The sequence below is a fragment of the Bacillus rossius genome, chromosome 8 (assembly GCF_032445375.1).
Source record: "Bacillus rossius redtenbacheri isolate Brsri chromosome 8, Brsri_v3, whole genome shotgun sequence".
Taxonomy (NCBI): domain Eukaryota; kingdom Metazoa; phylum Arthropoda; class Insecta; order Phasmatodea; family Bacillidae; genus Bacillus; species Bacillus rossius.
Window position 1 is genome coordinate 14,926,319 of NC_086336.1, and position 18,702 is coordinate 14,945,020.

At 38.9% G+C, this 18,702-nt stretch overlaps 1 protein-coding gene across 1 annotated transcript in view; it reads left to right on the forward strand.

Annotated features, from left to right (window-relative positions):
* Nucleotides 1–18,702, forward strand: part of LOC134535534 (chondroitin sulfate N-acetylgalactosaminyltransferase 1) — a 795,440-nt gene that overhangs the window by 691,561 nt on the left and 85,177 nt on the right. The window contains exon 4 of the mRNA XM_063374680.1: nt 14,546–14,855. Within this exon, the coding sequence (XP_063230750.1) occupies nt 14,546–14,855 (310 nt within the window). The remainder of the gene's footprint in view (nt 1–14,545; nt 14,856–18,702) is intronic.

The following is an 18,702-nucleotide window of genomic DNA, read 5'->3' on the forward strand; positions in this document are numbered from 1 at the left end:
ACCAACTTTTAAAGTTCAAGGACAAGTCTATCATTTAATTGGAAGTGTATTACCGGAACCTGGGCAGGATGCACAGTTTCTGCAAATTTATTTCGTCGGTGAAGATGATAGAGAAGCTAAAATTCGATGTTCTAAATTTCCTGATTTGAGACCAAATTTAATCAAACAATTTCAGATTATGTTACATGAGGTGAACCCATATATAAAAGATCTAAAAACAGCCATTGATAAAATATCGCCTTCAGAGTCATTCAAGGTCGTAATACATGCAGATAAAAAACCACAAAGAGAACACAGAGGCAGATTTAATGCACCAACGGCAAATGAAGTGGCTGTTGTATTGGTAGATCAGCATTTTGACCGAAGAGACATTATCCTCGAAAGCCGAAGTAACTCACTTCAGCGTATCAGTGAGATACATCGAGCTTATGACGCGCTGCAGTACCCGTTGATGTTTTGCTGGGGGGATGATGGCTATTCAATCAACATACCACAATGCAATCCCACAACTAAGTTGCCCTTGAAAAAAACAGTCTCTGCTGTAAGTTTTTATTCATACAGAATAATTATCAGAGAAGGAGAAGATAACTTTTTGGTTAAATATCGCGCTCTTTTTAGTCAATATTTGGTAGATGAATACGCAAAAATAGAAACTGAAAGACTAAACTACATAAAAAACAATCAAGCCAAATTGCGCGCAGATAATTATATTCATTTCAAAGATGCAATTGGATGGCAAAATACTGAAGCAAATCAGCTGGGACAAATGGTAGTACTTCCATCATCTTTTACTGGTGGACCAAGATACATGCATGAAAAAACGCAAGACGCCATGACCTATGTTAGACATTACGGTCGTCCCGACCTTTTTATTACATGCTTTATATTAGCTTCACCTGTATGTTTGTCTGTCCGTCTGTAACTCTTTCGACTAAGTTTTCCTTTCTTGCAAAGCACATACTTTTACCAGTTTCAATTGTTCCTTCCTCTGTGCTAGCCTTTCAGCTTGCTTAACTATTTTTACATGCTTTATATTACATGCTTTATATTTATTACATGCTTTATATTAGCTTCACCTGTATGTTTGTCTGTCTGTCTGTCTGTAACTCTTTCGACTAAGAGTGAGTGGCTCATCACTGTAAAATGTCCCACTAATTTTATTACGTTCGTTAGCCGAGCGGTCTAAGACGCGCGAGACTTCTGTGACGCCAGCTTACGGATTCAGCGATCGTGGGTTCTACTCCCGGCCACGCCGAAACAAAGATATTGTTTTTTTTTTTTGTTTTTTTTCCACGGTAAATTCTAAGATTATATCCATACATCTAACTGTAAATGATTCGGAGAGACTTTACCATTTCTTTGTGACGTTCTACCAAATAGTTATCTCAGATGGTAATAGGTAGTGTCGGTAACTCATTTCCCTATGATAATTATACATAAATATAGTTTAAAAAACTAAAAAAAACCTGCTTTTAAAGAATATCAAACTAAAAAGTTAAAAATAAATATAGCTTAAAAAACTCAAAAAAACATGCTTTTAAAGAATATCAAACTAAAAAGTTGAAAATAAATATAGTTTAAAAAACTAAAGAAACATGCTTTTAAAGATTATCAAACTAAAAAGTAAAAAATAATTTTAAAATTTAATTTATGACAATAGTATATAAGCAATACTAGTATAAATGAGAAAAAAGCATGGGGCGCTTAATATACAAAAAATATGGCACAAAGCGCCTCAAGCTTTTTTCTCATTTATACTAGTATTGCTTATATACTATTGTCATAAATTAAATTTTAAAATTATTTTTTACTTTTTAGTTTGATAATCTTTAAAAGCATGTTTCTTTAGTTTTTTAAACTATATTTATTACTTTTACATGTAACCCACGCTGGAGTGACATAAATGAGCACTTACTTTCAGGACAAAAATCTCAAGATCGATACGATATTATTTCGCGTGTCTTTCGATTAAAGGTAAAAAAGGTTATGGATTTGTTGATAAAAGGGAAAATATTCGGTGAAGTGAGATGCTATATGTATTTGACGGAATGGCAAAAGTGAGGTCTTCCGCATATTCATATACTTTTATGGCTTCAACATCGCATCACTCCGGATCAAATTGACAATATTATTTTTGCTGAAATAACTAACCCCGATCGTGATCCTGAGCTTTACGAAATTGTTAAAAGTAATATGATACATGGCCCCTGTGGAAGTTTAAACTGAAATTATCCATGCATGAAAGATAATTCGTGCAGCAAACGTTATTCTAAGGCTCTTAATAAAGAAACTCAAACCGGTGATGATGGTTATTCGCAGTACAGGAGACGTTCTCTGGATGACGGTGGATTCTCTGTCAATATCAAGGGTGTTACAATAGATAATCGTTGGGTAGTTCCTTATAATCCAGTGCTATTAAGAACATGTAACGCTCACGTGAACGTAGAGTATTGCCATTCAGTGAAGTCAATTAAATACGTTTGCAAATATGTTAATAAAGGGTCAGATCAGGCTACGTTTACTTTAGAGAATGGGAAGGATGGGAAGGATGAAGTTACAACCTACGCAAGTGGTCGATATATAAGTTCAGCTGAAGCAGTTTGCGAATCCTTGAATTCCCAATACATGAGCGTTTTCCTCCTCTAGTGCACCTTGCTGTCCATTTAGAAAATGGACAGAGAATTTATTTTAATGAGCAGAACTTGTACGACAAATTGAGTAGTCCTCCTACAACTACACTCCTCTCCTTTTTTATCTGTGTAACGTGGATGACTTTGCAAAAACATTGCTATACTCGGAAGTCCCTGCGTATCACGTTTGGAACAAGCGATCGTTTCAGAGAAGGAAGAGAGGAGTGAATGTTGAAGGATGGTCAGGGGTCAAAAAAGAACACGTTCTAGGTATGGTTTATACTGTTTATCCAAAAAATACAGAATGCTACCACCTTCGAATGCTTCTACATGAGATCAGAGGCCCAATTTCATTTGAAGCGTTGAAAACTGTTGATGATCACTTAGATTCCACTTTCCAATCTTCTACTCGAAGATGATCGGCATTTGGATTCAGCTCTTGAAGAGGCAGCACTTTGTCAAACACCGCATATTATTCGAGAGCTTTTTGCTATCATTTTATTGTTCTGCCAGGTTTCCGACCCCTTATGTCTTTGGGAAAAATACAAAAAAAATACCTTTCTGAAGACTTTAAAAAACAACTGGAAAGGCAAGGTGACATGGATGTAGAGCTCTCATCGGACCTGATATTTAACAAATGCCTGTCGGTATTATAGGATGCCGTATTATCATTAGGCGGCCGTCCTCTTAAAGAGTATGGATTACCTCAGCCAATAACATCAATACATTTTCAAAATAGAGAGTACGTGAAGGAGACCAGTTACGATACAGTGGCCTTAGAAGACGCAGTTAGAAAAATGAAGCATCCTTGAATGACGAGCAACAGGAAGTATACAATAAAATTATCACAAGTGTAGATGCAAATGACGGTCGAATATTCTTCTTAGACACTCCAGGTGGAACTGGTAAAACCTTCCTTATTAATTTACTTTTGGCGAAAGTAAGAAGTACTCACGGCATTGCCCTGGCTGTGGCGTCGTCCGGCATAGCTGCTACATTACTCGAAGGTGGTCGAACTGCTCATGCTACTTTTAAGTTACCACTCAATTTAATCACTGCCGAGACTCCCATTTGCAACATCTCCAAACAAAGTAATTTTGCTGAATTTTTAAAGAGTACAAAAATAATCGTGTGGGACGAAATAACGATGGTTCATAAAGTTGGTATTGAAGCCTTAAACAGATCACTAAGGGATATAAGGGGTAATACAAAATTAATGGGTGGCGTAACAGTTTTTCTGGCCGGGGACTTTCGGCAGACTCTACCAGTGGTGCCAAAAGGAACCAGAGCTGACGAAGTAAAGTCGTGCATTAAGAAATCTAATTTGTGGCCCCAGGTTAATATTCTTAAGCTCTCTAAAAATATGAGAGCACATTTGGGCGGGGATGAGTCTGCTGGTAGATTTTCAGATCTCCTTCTTAAAATCGGTAATAGTGATTTTCCATCGTTTGATGGAATGATAACCATCCCGGAAGAATTGTGCACAGTTGTTACTACGGTACAAGAATTGCTGTCTAAAGTTTATCCAGACATTATTCATATACATGACAAGCCTATTGAATGGTTATGTGAGCGTGCCATACTTACTCCAAAGAACGATCAAGCAGCAGCTATCAACGATATCCTGCTCATGTTGTTTGAGGGCGAAGAAAATGTCTATAAGTAGTATATAATAGGGGCGCCGAGCGCAAGTATCAGGTAGTGGATTGAAGATTGTCGGTCCGCCATCTTGGATTGTGACGTCACGGTGGCCATCTTGGATTGTGACGTCACGGCGGCCATCTTGGATAAGCGTAACGTGACACTTTTTCGTGCGTGCAGCCGCCGTAATGGGACACAGCGTAACGGGACACAGCGTAACGGGACACAGCGTAACGGGATACAGCGTAACGGGATACAGCGTAACGGGATACAGCGTAACGGGACATAACGTAACGGGACAAGTAGATCACGGCGTCCATCTTGAATCCGCCATTTTGTATGACGTCAATGTGTGTTCTCGAAAATTCCGGTGATGTGTTTTCCGCCATTTTGAATTATGACGTCACCGTTGCAATTTTTGTTACGGCCGCCATCTTGAAATTTGGACGCCATCTTGAAAATCTTTAATTATTATCCGATTTTAATGAAAAAAATTCCAAAATTCATAAAAAAATTAACTTATTCGAATTCTGATTGATTATATCGATCATCGTCCTCGGTTCGAACCCGGTGAGTGCAAAAAAAACTAAAAATGGCGACAGGCTCCTTCCTCAATGGTGGATGCAGGCAGACTGACTCCTACCACTTTTTTTTCAAAGCATATATATCGTCAGCTGGTATGACGACATGTCCGCCATCTTGTCTTCATCCGCTGGAGACCACCATCTTGTTTTCGTCTGCTAGAGTGTGCCGATAACATGCAGTATAATTATCTGGTCACCATACTTTTGTCCTCAACTGTTGACATTGAACATTGACCTTGACCTTTGTCCTTGACCTTGAAATTTGACCTTGACCTTGAACTTTGACCTTGACCTTGAACTTTGACCTTGACCTCGAACTTTGACCTTGACCTCGAACTTTGACCTTGAAATTGAGCTTGACCTTGAACTTTGACCTTGACCTTGAAATTTGACCTTGACCTTGAAATTTGACCTTGACCTTGAAATTTGACCTTGACCTTGAAATTTGACCTTGACCTTGAAATTTGACCTTGACCTTGAAATTTGACCTTGACCTTGAACTTTGACCTTGACCTTGAAATTTGACCTTGACCTTGAAATTTGACCTTGACCTTGTAATTTGACCTTGACCTTTGACCTTGACCTTGAACTTTGACCTTGACCTTGAAATTTGACCTTGGCTTTGAAATTTGACCTTGACCTTGAAATTTGACTTTGTCCTGGTCAACCATCATGGACCCGACATTTAATGTTCAGTACATGCTACCAGGAGCGACCAACTGCTGGAGTACGTCATCTTGTGTGTGTACTGATATTATAGAGTACATTTACATCTGGTTAATTTTATTTTAACCTGCTACAGTGCAGTAATCATTTATTACCGAGGTGCCCCCCGCCATCTTGAAATTTGGACGCCATCTTGAAATCATGTAATAATGTAGCTATAAAAGCGGGAAAAAATCCAAAACTCATCAAAAAAATCACTCATTAACTTACAAATCGAATCGATGGATCCCTGTCCACGGTTCGATTCTTGACCAGTGACAGTTGTAACTAATTATTAAATAAATGTTAGGTTCTGTTTTCCATTACCTTTCGCGGAGTTTATTAATCATTCGCTCTACGAAAAACAACTCAAGTCAATATACCTGACCAACGAATTAAATCAGTGCCGATTAGCCTATTATGAAAGTCTAATTTTTCAATAATCTGAATAACTTATAAGCCGTTCATGTACAAAGCCACACATATAGATCAATTGTCTTCAGTCCATAAGACCGAGTCATGACATTATCAGACGTATAGGCTAGTCATTTCAGGACCACATGAACTTCGTCGTTATCTAATTATATTCTATTAATCCAACGTGACATTTTTTAAACATACTAAAGGACCAAGTAACCTTGAAAAATATTTTAGTAACACCAAGAGGTTTTAAATTAGTAAATATTCAATCACTACATTTTGTAGTACGCGCAATCAACAAAAGGGAAGCACTGACAACGAAAAGACAGCACCACCAACGAAAAGGCAGCACATTTGGAAGCACCGACAACGAAAAGGCAGCACATTTGGAAGCACCGTCATCGAAAAGGCAGCACATTTGGAAGCACCGACAACGTAAAGGCAGCACATTTGGAAGCACCGACAACGAAAAGGCAGCACATTTGGAAGCACCGACAACGAAAAGGCAGCACATTTGGAAGCACCGACAACGAAAAGGCAGCACATTTGGAAGCACCGACAACAAAAAGGCAGCACATTTGGAAGCACCGACAACGAAACGGCAGCACATTTGGAAGCACCGACAACGAAAAGGCAGCACATTCGGAAGCACCGACAACGAAAAGGCAGCACATTCGGAAGCACCGACAACGAAAAGGCAGCACATTCGGAAGCACCGACAACGAAATGGCAGCACATTTGGAAGCACCGACAACGAAAAGGCAGCACATTTGGAAGCACCGACAACGAAACGGCAGCACATTTGGAAGCACCGACAACGAAAAGGCAGCACATTTGGAAGCACCGACAACGAAACGGCAGCACATTTGGAAGCACCGACAACGAAACGGCAGCACATTTGGAAGCACCGACAACGAAACGGCAGCACATTTGGAAGCACCGACAACGAAACGGCAGCACATTTGGAATCACCGACAACGAAACGGCAGCACATTTGGAAGCACCGACAACGAAACGGCAGCACATTTGAAAGCACCGACAACGAAAAGGCAGCACATTTGGAAGCACCGACAACGAAAAGGCAGCACATTTGGAAGCACCGACAACGAAAAGGCAGCACATTTGGAAGCACCGACAACGAAAAGGCAGCACATTTGGAAGCACCGACAACGAAACGGCAGCACATTTGGAAGCACCGGCAACGAAAAGGCAGCACATTTGGAAGCACCGACAACGAAAAGGCAGCGCATTTGGAAGCACCGACAACGAAAAGGCAGCACCATCATCAAAAAGGCTGCACATTTGTCATTGGCTCCAATATTCATTGGCTCCAATATTCATTGGCTCCATTATTCATTGATTCCATCAGTCTATTGATTCCATCAGTCTAGTGACTCCATCTGTCATTGGCTCCTACAGTCATTGGCTCCAACAACTGTCTTTTGTCTCACCAACTCCAAATATATATATTTGGCTAGAATTCTACGAGTCTAAGAGACTATGAGACCACATGGCTACGAGTCTAAAATGATCTAGCTGGTTACGAGTTATACATGGCTACCAGACTGCATGACTAAAAGACCGCATGGCTACGAAACTACATGTCTTTGAAGCTACTAGAATACAAGTCTATTCGGTTCCAACTACTCCAGCAGCATTATGTTATAAGATTACATGACTACTTGAATACGGAACTACAAGTCTACGAGGCTACTTGGCTACGTAGCTACAATTCTAGGATGTCCCAAAACATCATGAATACGCGACTACAAGCCATGAGGTTACGAGACTACGTGACTACGAATCTTCAAGTTTACGAGATTGCGAGGCTACAGAGCTACGAGGCTTCTAGAACACGAGTTTACGTGACTGCGAGGATAGAGGACTACAAGTCTGCATGAGTACTTGACTACGGAGCTACTCGACTACAAGGCTCCAATTGCCGCATCTGTCTCCATCGGAATTTTCTCTTTTGCTCCGACTGCACCATCAGCATTATATTATAAGATTACAGGCTACTTGCTTACGTAGCTTCAAGTCTACGAGGCTGCAATGCATTACGACTACGAGACTACGAGCCATGAGGTTACGAGACTACGCGATTACGAGTCTTCAAGGTTACGTGATCGTGAGGCTATAGGACTACGAAGCCTCCAGATCACTTGGTTACTAGACTGCATGGCTAAAAGATCGTGAGGCTACGAAACTACATGACTAACTGACTACAATAGCACCATTCAGTGGTGAGAGTTAATTTATCTAATGGAAAATAACCTGTTTAATGTAGTGTCGATTATTGTCAACAGACGACACTTCATGTGCTTACAGGTAAAAATTATTTATTTATTTTATGCGGGATGCGAGATGCCCACTAACGATCGCAATAGAAGGATGGCTTCGCTAGACACCAAGGAGAAGGAAGTTCTTCTTGTATGTTAGTGCTTCACAGATGTTTCATGGTATATTAGTTGACTGAGTATATGAATAAAATTACCTGTCTTAACCACCAAGTTAAATGTAGTCTGTCTCAAAGAATAGTATTTGACTGAATAATGGATGTTCATTTTTTGAATTCCACCTGGTAATAATATTGCAAGTGTCAATTTATTAGCAGAATTTCACTAATTAAATGTAACTCTGAATAAAATGACATGACTCATTAAGTAAAAAATCCTTCATGCTGAGATCGATTTCTCACAAATAATCAGCAGCACTCGGAGAAAACCATAAGAAGTCTAGCCAGGAATAATCAGAAGCATTTGGAAAAAACTATCAAAATATTAACAAGAATAATCGGGAGCACACGGAGAAAACCACCACAATGTTGACAAGGATAATCAGAAGCACTCGGAGAAAACAGCCACACGTTATCTTTGATATCATCAAATACAGGGAAAAAAATATTTAATTAAAATAAATAATAAAAAATTTAAAATGAAAAAATTACAAAAATACATAAATAATTCTGGCTTGTACTAGAACACTATCTTTGCTCAGCAATGAGAAGTTCACAAGCTAGCAGAATATATTTATGTATTTTTGTAATTTTTTCATTTTAAATTTTTTATTATTTATTTTAATTAAATATTTTTTTCCCTGTATTTGATGATATCAAAGATAACGTGTGGCTGTTTTCTCCGAGTGCTTCTGATTATCCTTGTCAACATTGTGGTGGTTTTCTCCGTGTGCTCCCGATTATTCTTGTTAATATTTTGATAGTTTTTTCCAAATGCTTCTGATTATTCCTGGCTAGACTTCTTATGGTTTTCTCCGAGTGCTGCTGATTATTTGTGAGAAATCGATCTCAGCATGAAGGATTTTTTACTTAATGAGTCATGTCATTTTATTCAGAGTTACATTTAATTAGTGAAATTCTGCTAATAAATTGACACTTGCAATATTATTACCAGGTGGAATTCAAAAAATGAACATCCATTATTCAGTCAAATATTATTCTTTGAGACAGACTACATTTAACTTGGTGGTTAAGACAGGTAATTTTATTCATATACTCAGTCAAATAATATACCATGAGACATCTGTGAAGCACTAACATACAAGAAGAACTTCCTTCTCCTTGGTGTCTAGCGAAGCCATCCTTCTATTGCGATCGTTAGTGGGCATCTCGCATCCCGCATAAAATAAATAAATAATTTTTACCTGTAAGCACATGAGGTGTCGTCTGTTGACAATAATCGACACTACATTAAACAGGTTATTTTCCATTAGATAAATTAACTCTCACCACTGAATGGTGCTATTGTAGTCAGTTAGTCATGTAGTTTCGTAGCCTCACGATCTTTTAGCCATGCAGTCTAGTAACCAAGTGATCTGGAGGCTTCGTAGTCCTATAGCCTCACGATCACGTAACCTTGAAGACTCGTAATCGCGTAGTCTCGTAACCTCATGGCTCGTAGTCTCGTAGTCGTAATGCATTGCAGCCTCGTAGACTTGAAGCTACGTAAGCAAGTAGCCTGTAATCTTATAATATAATGCTGATGGTGCAGTCGGAGCAAAAGAGAAAATTCCGATGGAGACAGATGCGGCAATTGGAGCCTTGTAGTCGAGTAGCTCCGTAGTCAAGTACTCATGCAGACTTGTAGTCCTCTATCCTCGCAGTCACGTAAACTCGTGTTCTAGAAGCCTCGTAGCTCTGTAGCCTCGCAATCTCGTAAACTTGAAGATTCGTAGTCACGTAGTCTCGTAACCTCATGGCTTGTAGTCGCGTATTCATGATGTTTTGGGACATCCTAGAATTGTAGCTACGTAGCCAAGTAGCCTCGTAGACTTGTAGTTCCGTATTCAAGTAGTCATGTAATCTTATAACATAATGCTGCTGGAGTAGTTGGAACCGAATAGACTTGTATTCTAGTAGCTTCAAAGACATGTAGTTTCGTAGCCATGCGGTCTTTTAGTCATGCAGTCTGGTAGCCATGTATAACTCGTAACCAGCTAGATCATTTTAGACTCGTAGCCATGTGGTCTCATAGTCTCTTAGACTCGTAGAATTCTAGCCAAATATATATATTTGGAGTTGGTGAGACAAAAGACAGTTGTTGGAGCCAATGACTGTAGGAGCCAATGACTGTAGGAGCCAATGACAGATGGAGTCACTAGACTGATGGAATCAATAGACTGATGGAATCAATGAATAATGGAGCCAATGAATATTGGAGCCAATGAATATTGGAGCCAATGACAAATGTGCAGCCTTTTTGATGATGGTGCTGCCTTTTCGTTGTCGGTGCTTCCAAATGTGCTGCCTTTTCGTTGCCGGTGCTTCCAAATGTGCTGCCGTTTCGTTGTCGGTGCTTCCAAATGTGCTGCCTTTTCGTTGTCGGTGCTTCCAAATGTGCTGCCTTTTCGTTGTCGGTGCTTCCAAATGTGCTGCCTTTTCGTTGTCGGTGCTTCCAAATGTGCTGCCTTTTCGTTGTCGGTGCTTTCAAATGTGCTGCCGTTTCGTTGTCGGTGCTTTCAAATGTGCTGCCGTTTCGTTGTCGGTGCTTCCAAATGTGCTGCCGTTTCGTTGTCGGTGCTTCCAAATGTGCTGCCGTTTCGTTGTCGGTGCTTCCAAATGTGCTGCCGTTTCGTTGTCGGTGCTTCCAAATGTGCTGCCGTTTCGTTGTCGGTGCTTCCAAATGTGCTGCCTTTTCGTTGTCGGTGCTTCCAAATGTGCTGCCGTTTCGTTGTCGGTGCTTCCAAATGTGCTGCCTTTTCGTTGTCGGTGCTTCCAAATGTGCTGCCATTTCGTTGTCGGTGCTTCCAAATGTGCTGCCATTTCGTTGTCGGTGCTTCCAAATGTGCTGCCTTTTCGTTGTCGGTGCTTCCGAATGTGCTGCCTTTTCGTTGTCGGTGCTTCCAAATGTGCTGCCGTTTCGTTGTCGGTGCTTCCAAATGTGCTGCCTTTTTGTTGTCGGTGCTTCCAAATGTGCTGCCTTTTCGTTGTCGGTGCTTCCAAATGTGCTGCCTTTTCGTTGTCGGTGCTTCCAAATGTGCTGCCTTTTCGTTGTCGGTGCTTCCAAATGTGCTGCCTTTACGTTGTCGGTGCTTCCAAATGTGCTGCCTTTTCGATGACGGTGCTTCCAAATGTGCTGCCTTTTCGTTGTCGGTGCTTCCAAATGTGCTGCCTTTTCGTTGGTGGTGCTGTCTTTTCGTTGTCAGTGCTTCCCTTTTGTTGATTGCGCGTACTACAAAATGTAGTGATTGAATATTTACTAATTTAAAACCTCTTGGTGTTACTAAAATATTTTTCAAGGTTACTTGGTCCTTTAGTATGTTTAAAAAATGTCACGTTGGATTAATAGAATATAATTAGATAACGACGAAGTTCATGTGGTCCTGAAATGACTAGCCTATACGTCTGATAATGTCATGACTCGGTCTTATGGACTGAAGACAATTGATCTATATGTGTGGCTTTGTACATGAACGGCTTATATGTTATTCAGATTATTGAAAAATTAGACTTTCATAATAGGCTAATCGGCACTGATTTAATTCGTTGGTCAGGTATATTGACTTGAGTTGTTTTTCGTAGAGCGAATGATTAATAAACTCCGCGAAAGGTAATGGAAAACAGAACCTAACATTTATTTAATAATTAGTTACAACTGTCACTGGTCAAGAATCGAACCGTGGACAGGGATCCATCGATTCGATTTGTAAGTTAATGAGTGATTTTTTTGATGAGTTTTGGATTTTTTCCCGCTTTTCTAGCTACATTATTACATGATTTCAAGATGGCGTCCGAATTTCAAGATGGCGGGGGGCACCTCGGTAATAAATGATTACTGCACTGTAGCAGGTTAAAATAAAATTAACCAGATGTAAATGTACTCTATAATATCAGTACACACACAAGATGACGTACTCCAGCAGTTGGTCGCTCCTGGTAGCATGTACTGAACATTAAATGTCGGGTCCATGATGGTTGACAAGGACAAAGTCAAATTTCAAGGTCAAGGTCAAATTTCAAAGCCAAGGTCAAATTTCAAGGTCAAGGTCAAAGTTCAAGGTCAAGGTCAAAGGTCAAGGTCAATGTCAAATTACAAGGTCAAGGTCAAATTTCAAGGTCAAGGTCAAATTTCAAGGTCAAGGTCAAAGTTCAAGGTCAAGGTCAAATTTCATGGTCAAGGTCAAAGTTCAAGGTCAAATTTCAAGGTCAAGGTCAAATTTCAAGGTCAAAGTTCGAGGTCAAGGTCAAAGTTCAAGGTCAAGGTCAAAGTTCAAGGTCAAGGTCAAATTTCAAGGTCAAGGACAAAGGTCAAGGTCAATGTTCAATGTCAACAGTTGAGGAAAAAAGTATGGTGACCAGATAATTATACTGCATGTTATCGGCACACTCTAGCAGACGAAAACAAGATGGTGGTCTCCAGCGGTTGAAGACAAGATGGCGGACATGTCGTCATACCAGCTGACGATATATATGCTTTGAAAAAAAAGTGGTAGGAGTCAGTCTGCCTGTTCCACCATTAAGGAAGGAGCCTGTCGCCATTTTTAGTTTTTTTGCACTCACCGGGTTCGAACCGAGGACGATGATCGATATAATCAATCAGAATTCGAATAAGTTAATTTTTTGATGAATTTTGGAATTTTTTTCATTAAAATCGGATAATAATTAAAGATTTTCAAGATGGCGTCCAAATTTCAAGATGGCGGCCGTAACAAAAATTGCAACGGTGACGTCATAATTCAAAATGGCGGAAAACACATCACCGGAATTTTCGAGAACACACATTGACGTCATACAAAATGGCGGATTCAAGATGGACGCCGTGATCTACTTGTCCCGTTACATTATGTCCCGTTACGCTGTGTCCCGTTACGCTGTGTCCCGTTACGCTGTGTCCCGTTACGCTGTGTCCCGTTACGGCGGCTGCACGCACGAAAAAGTGTCACGTTACGCTTATCCAAGATGGCCGCCGTGACGTCACAATCCAAGATGGCCACCGTGACGTCACAATCCAAGATGGCGGACCGACAATCTTCAATCCACTACCTGATACCTGCGCTCGGCGCCCCTATTATATACTACTTCTATACTTCGATTGATACTGTGGTTAATACAGATGACGCTACTAATTTCCCTGTATAATTTTTAAATTCATTGAAACCGCCAGGTTTGCCTTATAATAAGCTTATTCTGCGTGTGGGCGTTCCAATTATGTTGTTGCGAAATTTGAAACCACCAAAACTTTGTAACGGTACGAGACTGCGAGTGAAAGCAATTTGAAACCACCAAAACTTTGTAACGGTACGAGACTGCAAGTGAAAGCGTTACATCGCAATATAGTGGAAGCCACTATATTAACTGGGTGTGCAAAAAGGGAAACTGTATTTATACCACGAATCCCATTAATACCTAATGATATCCCGTTCGAATTTAAACGATTACAGTTTCCCCTAAAAGTATGCTTTCCCATGACAATAAACAAGTCTCAGGGGCAAACTCTCAAATTTGCGGGTATTGACTTGAGAAAACATTGCTTCTCTCATGGACAGTTTTATGGTGCTTGCTCACGAGTAAGTTCACCCAATAGCTTGATAGTCTTAGCGCCTGACAGATTAGTTAAGAATATTGTGTACAAAGAAGTTTTGTAGGCCCTAATTTTTTACACACGCTAAACAAAAGTAAAGCCGCAAAAACTATACCTAATTAATAATAATACTTCTTAACGCGAGCGAAGCCGCGGGCAAAAGCTAGTTTTATTTATATAGATATTGTACACAGAGAAAAAGGTTTGTTTGAATCAAACAAATATTTGTTTATATATGGCGAAACCAATATTTACTTGCTGTAACAAAATATTTTGTTAGCTTAAACAAACTTGGTACTTAAAAAAAAATGATTTGTTACACATAACCAAATATACAGTTGAGTTAAAAAAAAAAAAAATTGGATAAACAGAATCTTTCCTAGCACAAAATATTTGTTTGAATTAAAAAATTATATTTATTTATATAATATATTTTGTAGAGGCAAACAGTGATATTTGGTAAGTGCTTCAAACACTTAGAGACGCTCCCTGCGGGCTCACCAAGTGTAACCTTGCTTGCTGGTCGCAGGCAATGTGCTCGTCAGCTCGCAGCAGCAGGACCCGGCCGGCAACGCGAGCTCGCCGCCCCTCGCCGCCGCCGCCGCCGCCGCCGCCCCCGACTGCGCGGCGTACGTCCGCCGCCAGGTGGAGCTCGCCGAGATCACGCGCGGCATCCCGCTCAACAACGAGTACGAGCAGGTCGCCTTCAGCCACTTCACGTTCAGCCGCGTGTACCCCGTGGAGCTGGGGCTGGGCAAGAGGGTGGTCGAGAAGCCCATCGGCTTCAAGAGGAAGGACCTGCTCGAGGCGCTGGTCAAGGCCATTGAAGTGCTCAACACGTGAGTGTCTCTCGCGCGGAGATGTGAGTTCACCACTAGCTCCCTGGTGTAACGATCACGTGATCATACGGATAAGCGAGTCTTTATGGAGCACATTCTGGTGAAGGCCATTTAAGTACTGAACAGGTAAGATGGGTGTCTAGTATCATCTGAAATATGAAGCGAGTCATGAAAAAGCGCAAAGACTGCAATAGAAAGAAACTTTTAGGTTCCATGGTGAATACAATTGAAGTACTTAACAGGTGAGTAAGACGTATACAGTTATCTAAAATTTGCAGTAGTGAGTATTATAAAAAGCACCTAGCTTAAGGGGGAGAGATAGAAATCCATTCAAAAGATTTTATGCCAATATAATTTAGAATTTAATCTTGTAAATTTTTCATTTCTTGTACTAGATATTATTTATTATAATTTTTTCAAGATTATTACATAGCGTGTATTGAAAGTATAATTACAGGTGTAGTCATTTACAAAAATTAATTCTATAATAAACGTCAATGACTTCATAGGGAAAACGTTTTGTAGCAGCAATTCACTTTAGATATTCCACTTAATTACGTACTGTGATTCTATGAAGCCATATTCTCGAAAATTAAAACATAAAAAATGTTATGTCCTAAAAGCTGTTTAAATCAAAATAACGCCTTTATCTCTACCCATTAATTGAAAGTACCTACCAGGCCTTGTTGAAGACAATTCATGTACTAAATATGTGAATGTGTAACAAATGGTGGAAAATCTGGATACGTGATTCTTGAGATTTCTGTTAAAGTCCAGAGACTTGATAAACAGATATAAGTTTCTGAACTATTGCGAGACCTGGAGAGTGACTCATTGATAAGATTATAAGTTTTTAAACGAAAGGATCTGTCCTATTCTCTGGTAAAAGGCCATACGTGTAATGAACTGGTTACTGAAGAAGTGAGTCGAAAAAGGGTCAATCATTTCCTAGGGATAAGACTGTCTTGAAGGCTGTGGGAAACAGTTTACTTAGTGAACAATTTTCTTGAAATATGACCCTTTAATAGGTCCATAACCTGCAAGAGGATATCATGGTGTCTTTGATGAAGGCATGCGGGTTTTGAACTGGGGATTGTTGAAAATCTAATGTAAAATATGGAAACCTGAGTCTTGTAGAAGCCCATAGGCTTCAAGAAGCATGATTTCCTGGAGGCTCTGGTAAAGGTAATTGACGTACACAACAGGCGATTGTTTCTACAACCATATAATATCTGGTAGATAAATGAGTCTCGAATAAACTACATGAACCTAGCTAAAGGCAGCGATGTCCTTTCAAAAATCAGAGTTTACGAAAGTATGTAAAACGTGGAGGAATAAATCATGAAGTGTATAATCTTCGAGAGAAGAAATTTTACTAAGGGCTGTTGAAAGCAATATAGGTACATAGGCTATTTAACAGGTGAATTGAGAAGTGAGTCGTGAATACGTCAATTTTTTCTTAAGAAAATACTCTCCTGCAAACTCTGTAAAACACGATTTACATAAGGATCAGCTTTCCTGAGAAGTAAGTCTTGAAAATATCCACAGACTTATAGGTAAACAATCTCTTGGAAACTCTGATGTAGATGTGGAGTTGATAAGTTTAGTACTTATAAAATAGTTTCAAATTTAGATAAGACAAGTGAGCCGTTAAAAAGTTTAAAGGCTTCAAGAGAAAGAACCTCCAGGAGACAATGGTAAATGCTATCGACGTAAGTACTGAACATGTGAGTAATTATAAAATAATATAAAATATACAGAATTGAGTCGTGAATAAATCCATGCTATTGCAGGACATGAAGAAGGCTATATTGAAGGGCTGAATTTAATTATTAAATTTCGTGTCCGAGTTTCGTATTATAAGTGTATTTGAAACATGAGAACAAATGAATTTACTCGTTACCGAGGTTAGATGTTACACATAGTACAGAAAAACTCGCTCACATTTTTTAAAGTTATACTTCTTTAGGCACATTATCAAAAAATTATGAGAGTAAATTTATACAATACGCGCGCGCTATGCAACGAAATTTTCACAGAATGAATAATAGGCTGCATAGAAAATCACGGTTATTTACAAATAAAATTTTTATATATGCTTATAAATCTTATACTTTAGTGACTGATGTTGAGTACTGGTCCATATCGTTTAAAACATTTATTTGACATCTGTGAAAAATAAAACCCCAGTCCGAAACCTAGCGTATGTGTACAATAATCCATGTTCTTTTGGCAAGGTATATATAGGTAAAACTGGCAGACGAATAATCTCAAGGGTTAAAGAGCATATCAGCGACTAAAAACATCAAATCCCACGATCAGCTATAGCAGAACACTGCTTGGAAACCAGACACTTCATTGATTTCGACCAATTCCACACCATAGCCAACATCCCCAAAATACAAGAAAAGATACATTCGAGAATCAGTAGAAATATTAAAACACTCAGCAAACATAAATAATGAATATTAGTGATAGAAATTGTGTTAATAGACTATTTCAAGTTTATTTTCCAGAATATTTATATAAGTGAGGTTAGTTATAGTTCTTTAGGTGCTTTATAAAGAAATTATGAGAATGAATATTTACGATGAACGCACAAAATACAGCAGAAAATTACAGGAAGGAAAAAATACTACATACAGATAAAAATTATGTGCTTTTAAATAATATAGTTTAGTGATAGAAATTGTGTCTGTAAACTTTTTCAAATGTATTTTCTAGTTTATTTATAGAAGGGAGTTTATGTTCCCGAATGTATAATTTATTTTCACTATAATTTATTATATTATTATTCAATAAATAAATAAATACAATTAATAAATTAGAAGAAACATGTAGCACATTTAATGATATGTATTTTAATTAGAATTAATCTAGATTATATTGCTAAATTAAATGATTTTTTATACACATGCTTATATTTATATTTAATACAGAGTATTTATTTTAATTTTATTGATATTATAGTTTAACAACCGTATTTATAATGTCACTTCAGTCCTTTTATTATTTATTTAAATTAATTATTTGCATGCAAAATTAAAGTTAATTTTTTATTGCGCCAAGTATGAATAACTTCTAACGCGTGTACATAAGAAAACGCGTCCTTTTTTTTTTTTTTTAGGTTATTTGTTTTTCACAAATAAAATTCTAGCAGAAAAATTGCATGTCAAGGTGATGGTTACTAAAATGAATTTTTGGCTATCGTTGTTAACGTTGTTAACGTTGATATTAAAACTATTTCCAAACTTCATTCATCGTTTTTCCCTGGGACGGTAGGTCTTCGTACGTAATTTAATGAAAGATTGGTTAAATTAGGTCAACAACATTTAGAGTACTCTAAATTCGTGAATATGTATGGAATCGTGCTAAATGAGGGTTTTGTTTATTTCAACCGCGAATTACCATCAGCGAGCGGGGAACTTCGGTAATGTCCTGGACTGATCATGTGTCCGTCTCCTGTATCCTCCTACACATAATTCATGCAAACTGCAATCTACATGTCTGTGCCCCGGGTTTTCCCCTTGTATAATCAGGTTTTACGTGGGCCCGACTTAACGTAGATTTAATCAAAATTCAGGATAGGGGAGACGAATCATGGCATCCATCTCTGCCATGGCTGGCCAATCACCGAACAAAGTACACGATGAATGCGACCCTCTCCCTTGATGACGAATCCCCAGCATATGACTATAAGCGGATAGGTTTTTAGCTTGATGCGCACCTAGGTCTGTCCCCCGGACCCCTCATACAAATACACATAAGGCCCTGCCACACTGTCAAAGAAGGGTACTATTGGTCGAATTTAGGGCTTCCAATTTTCTTCATCAAATAAATTTTGAAA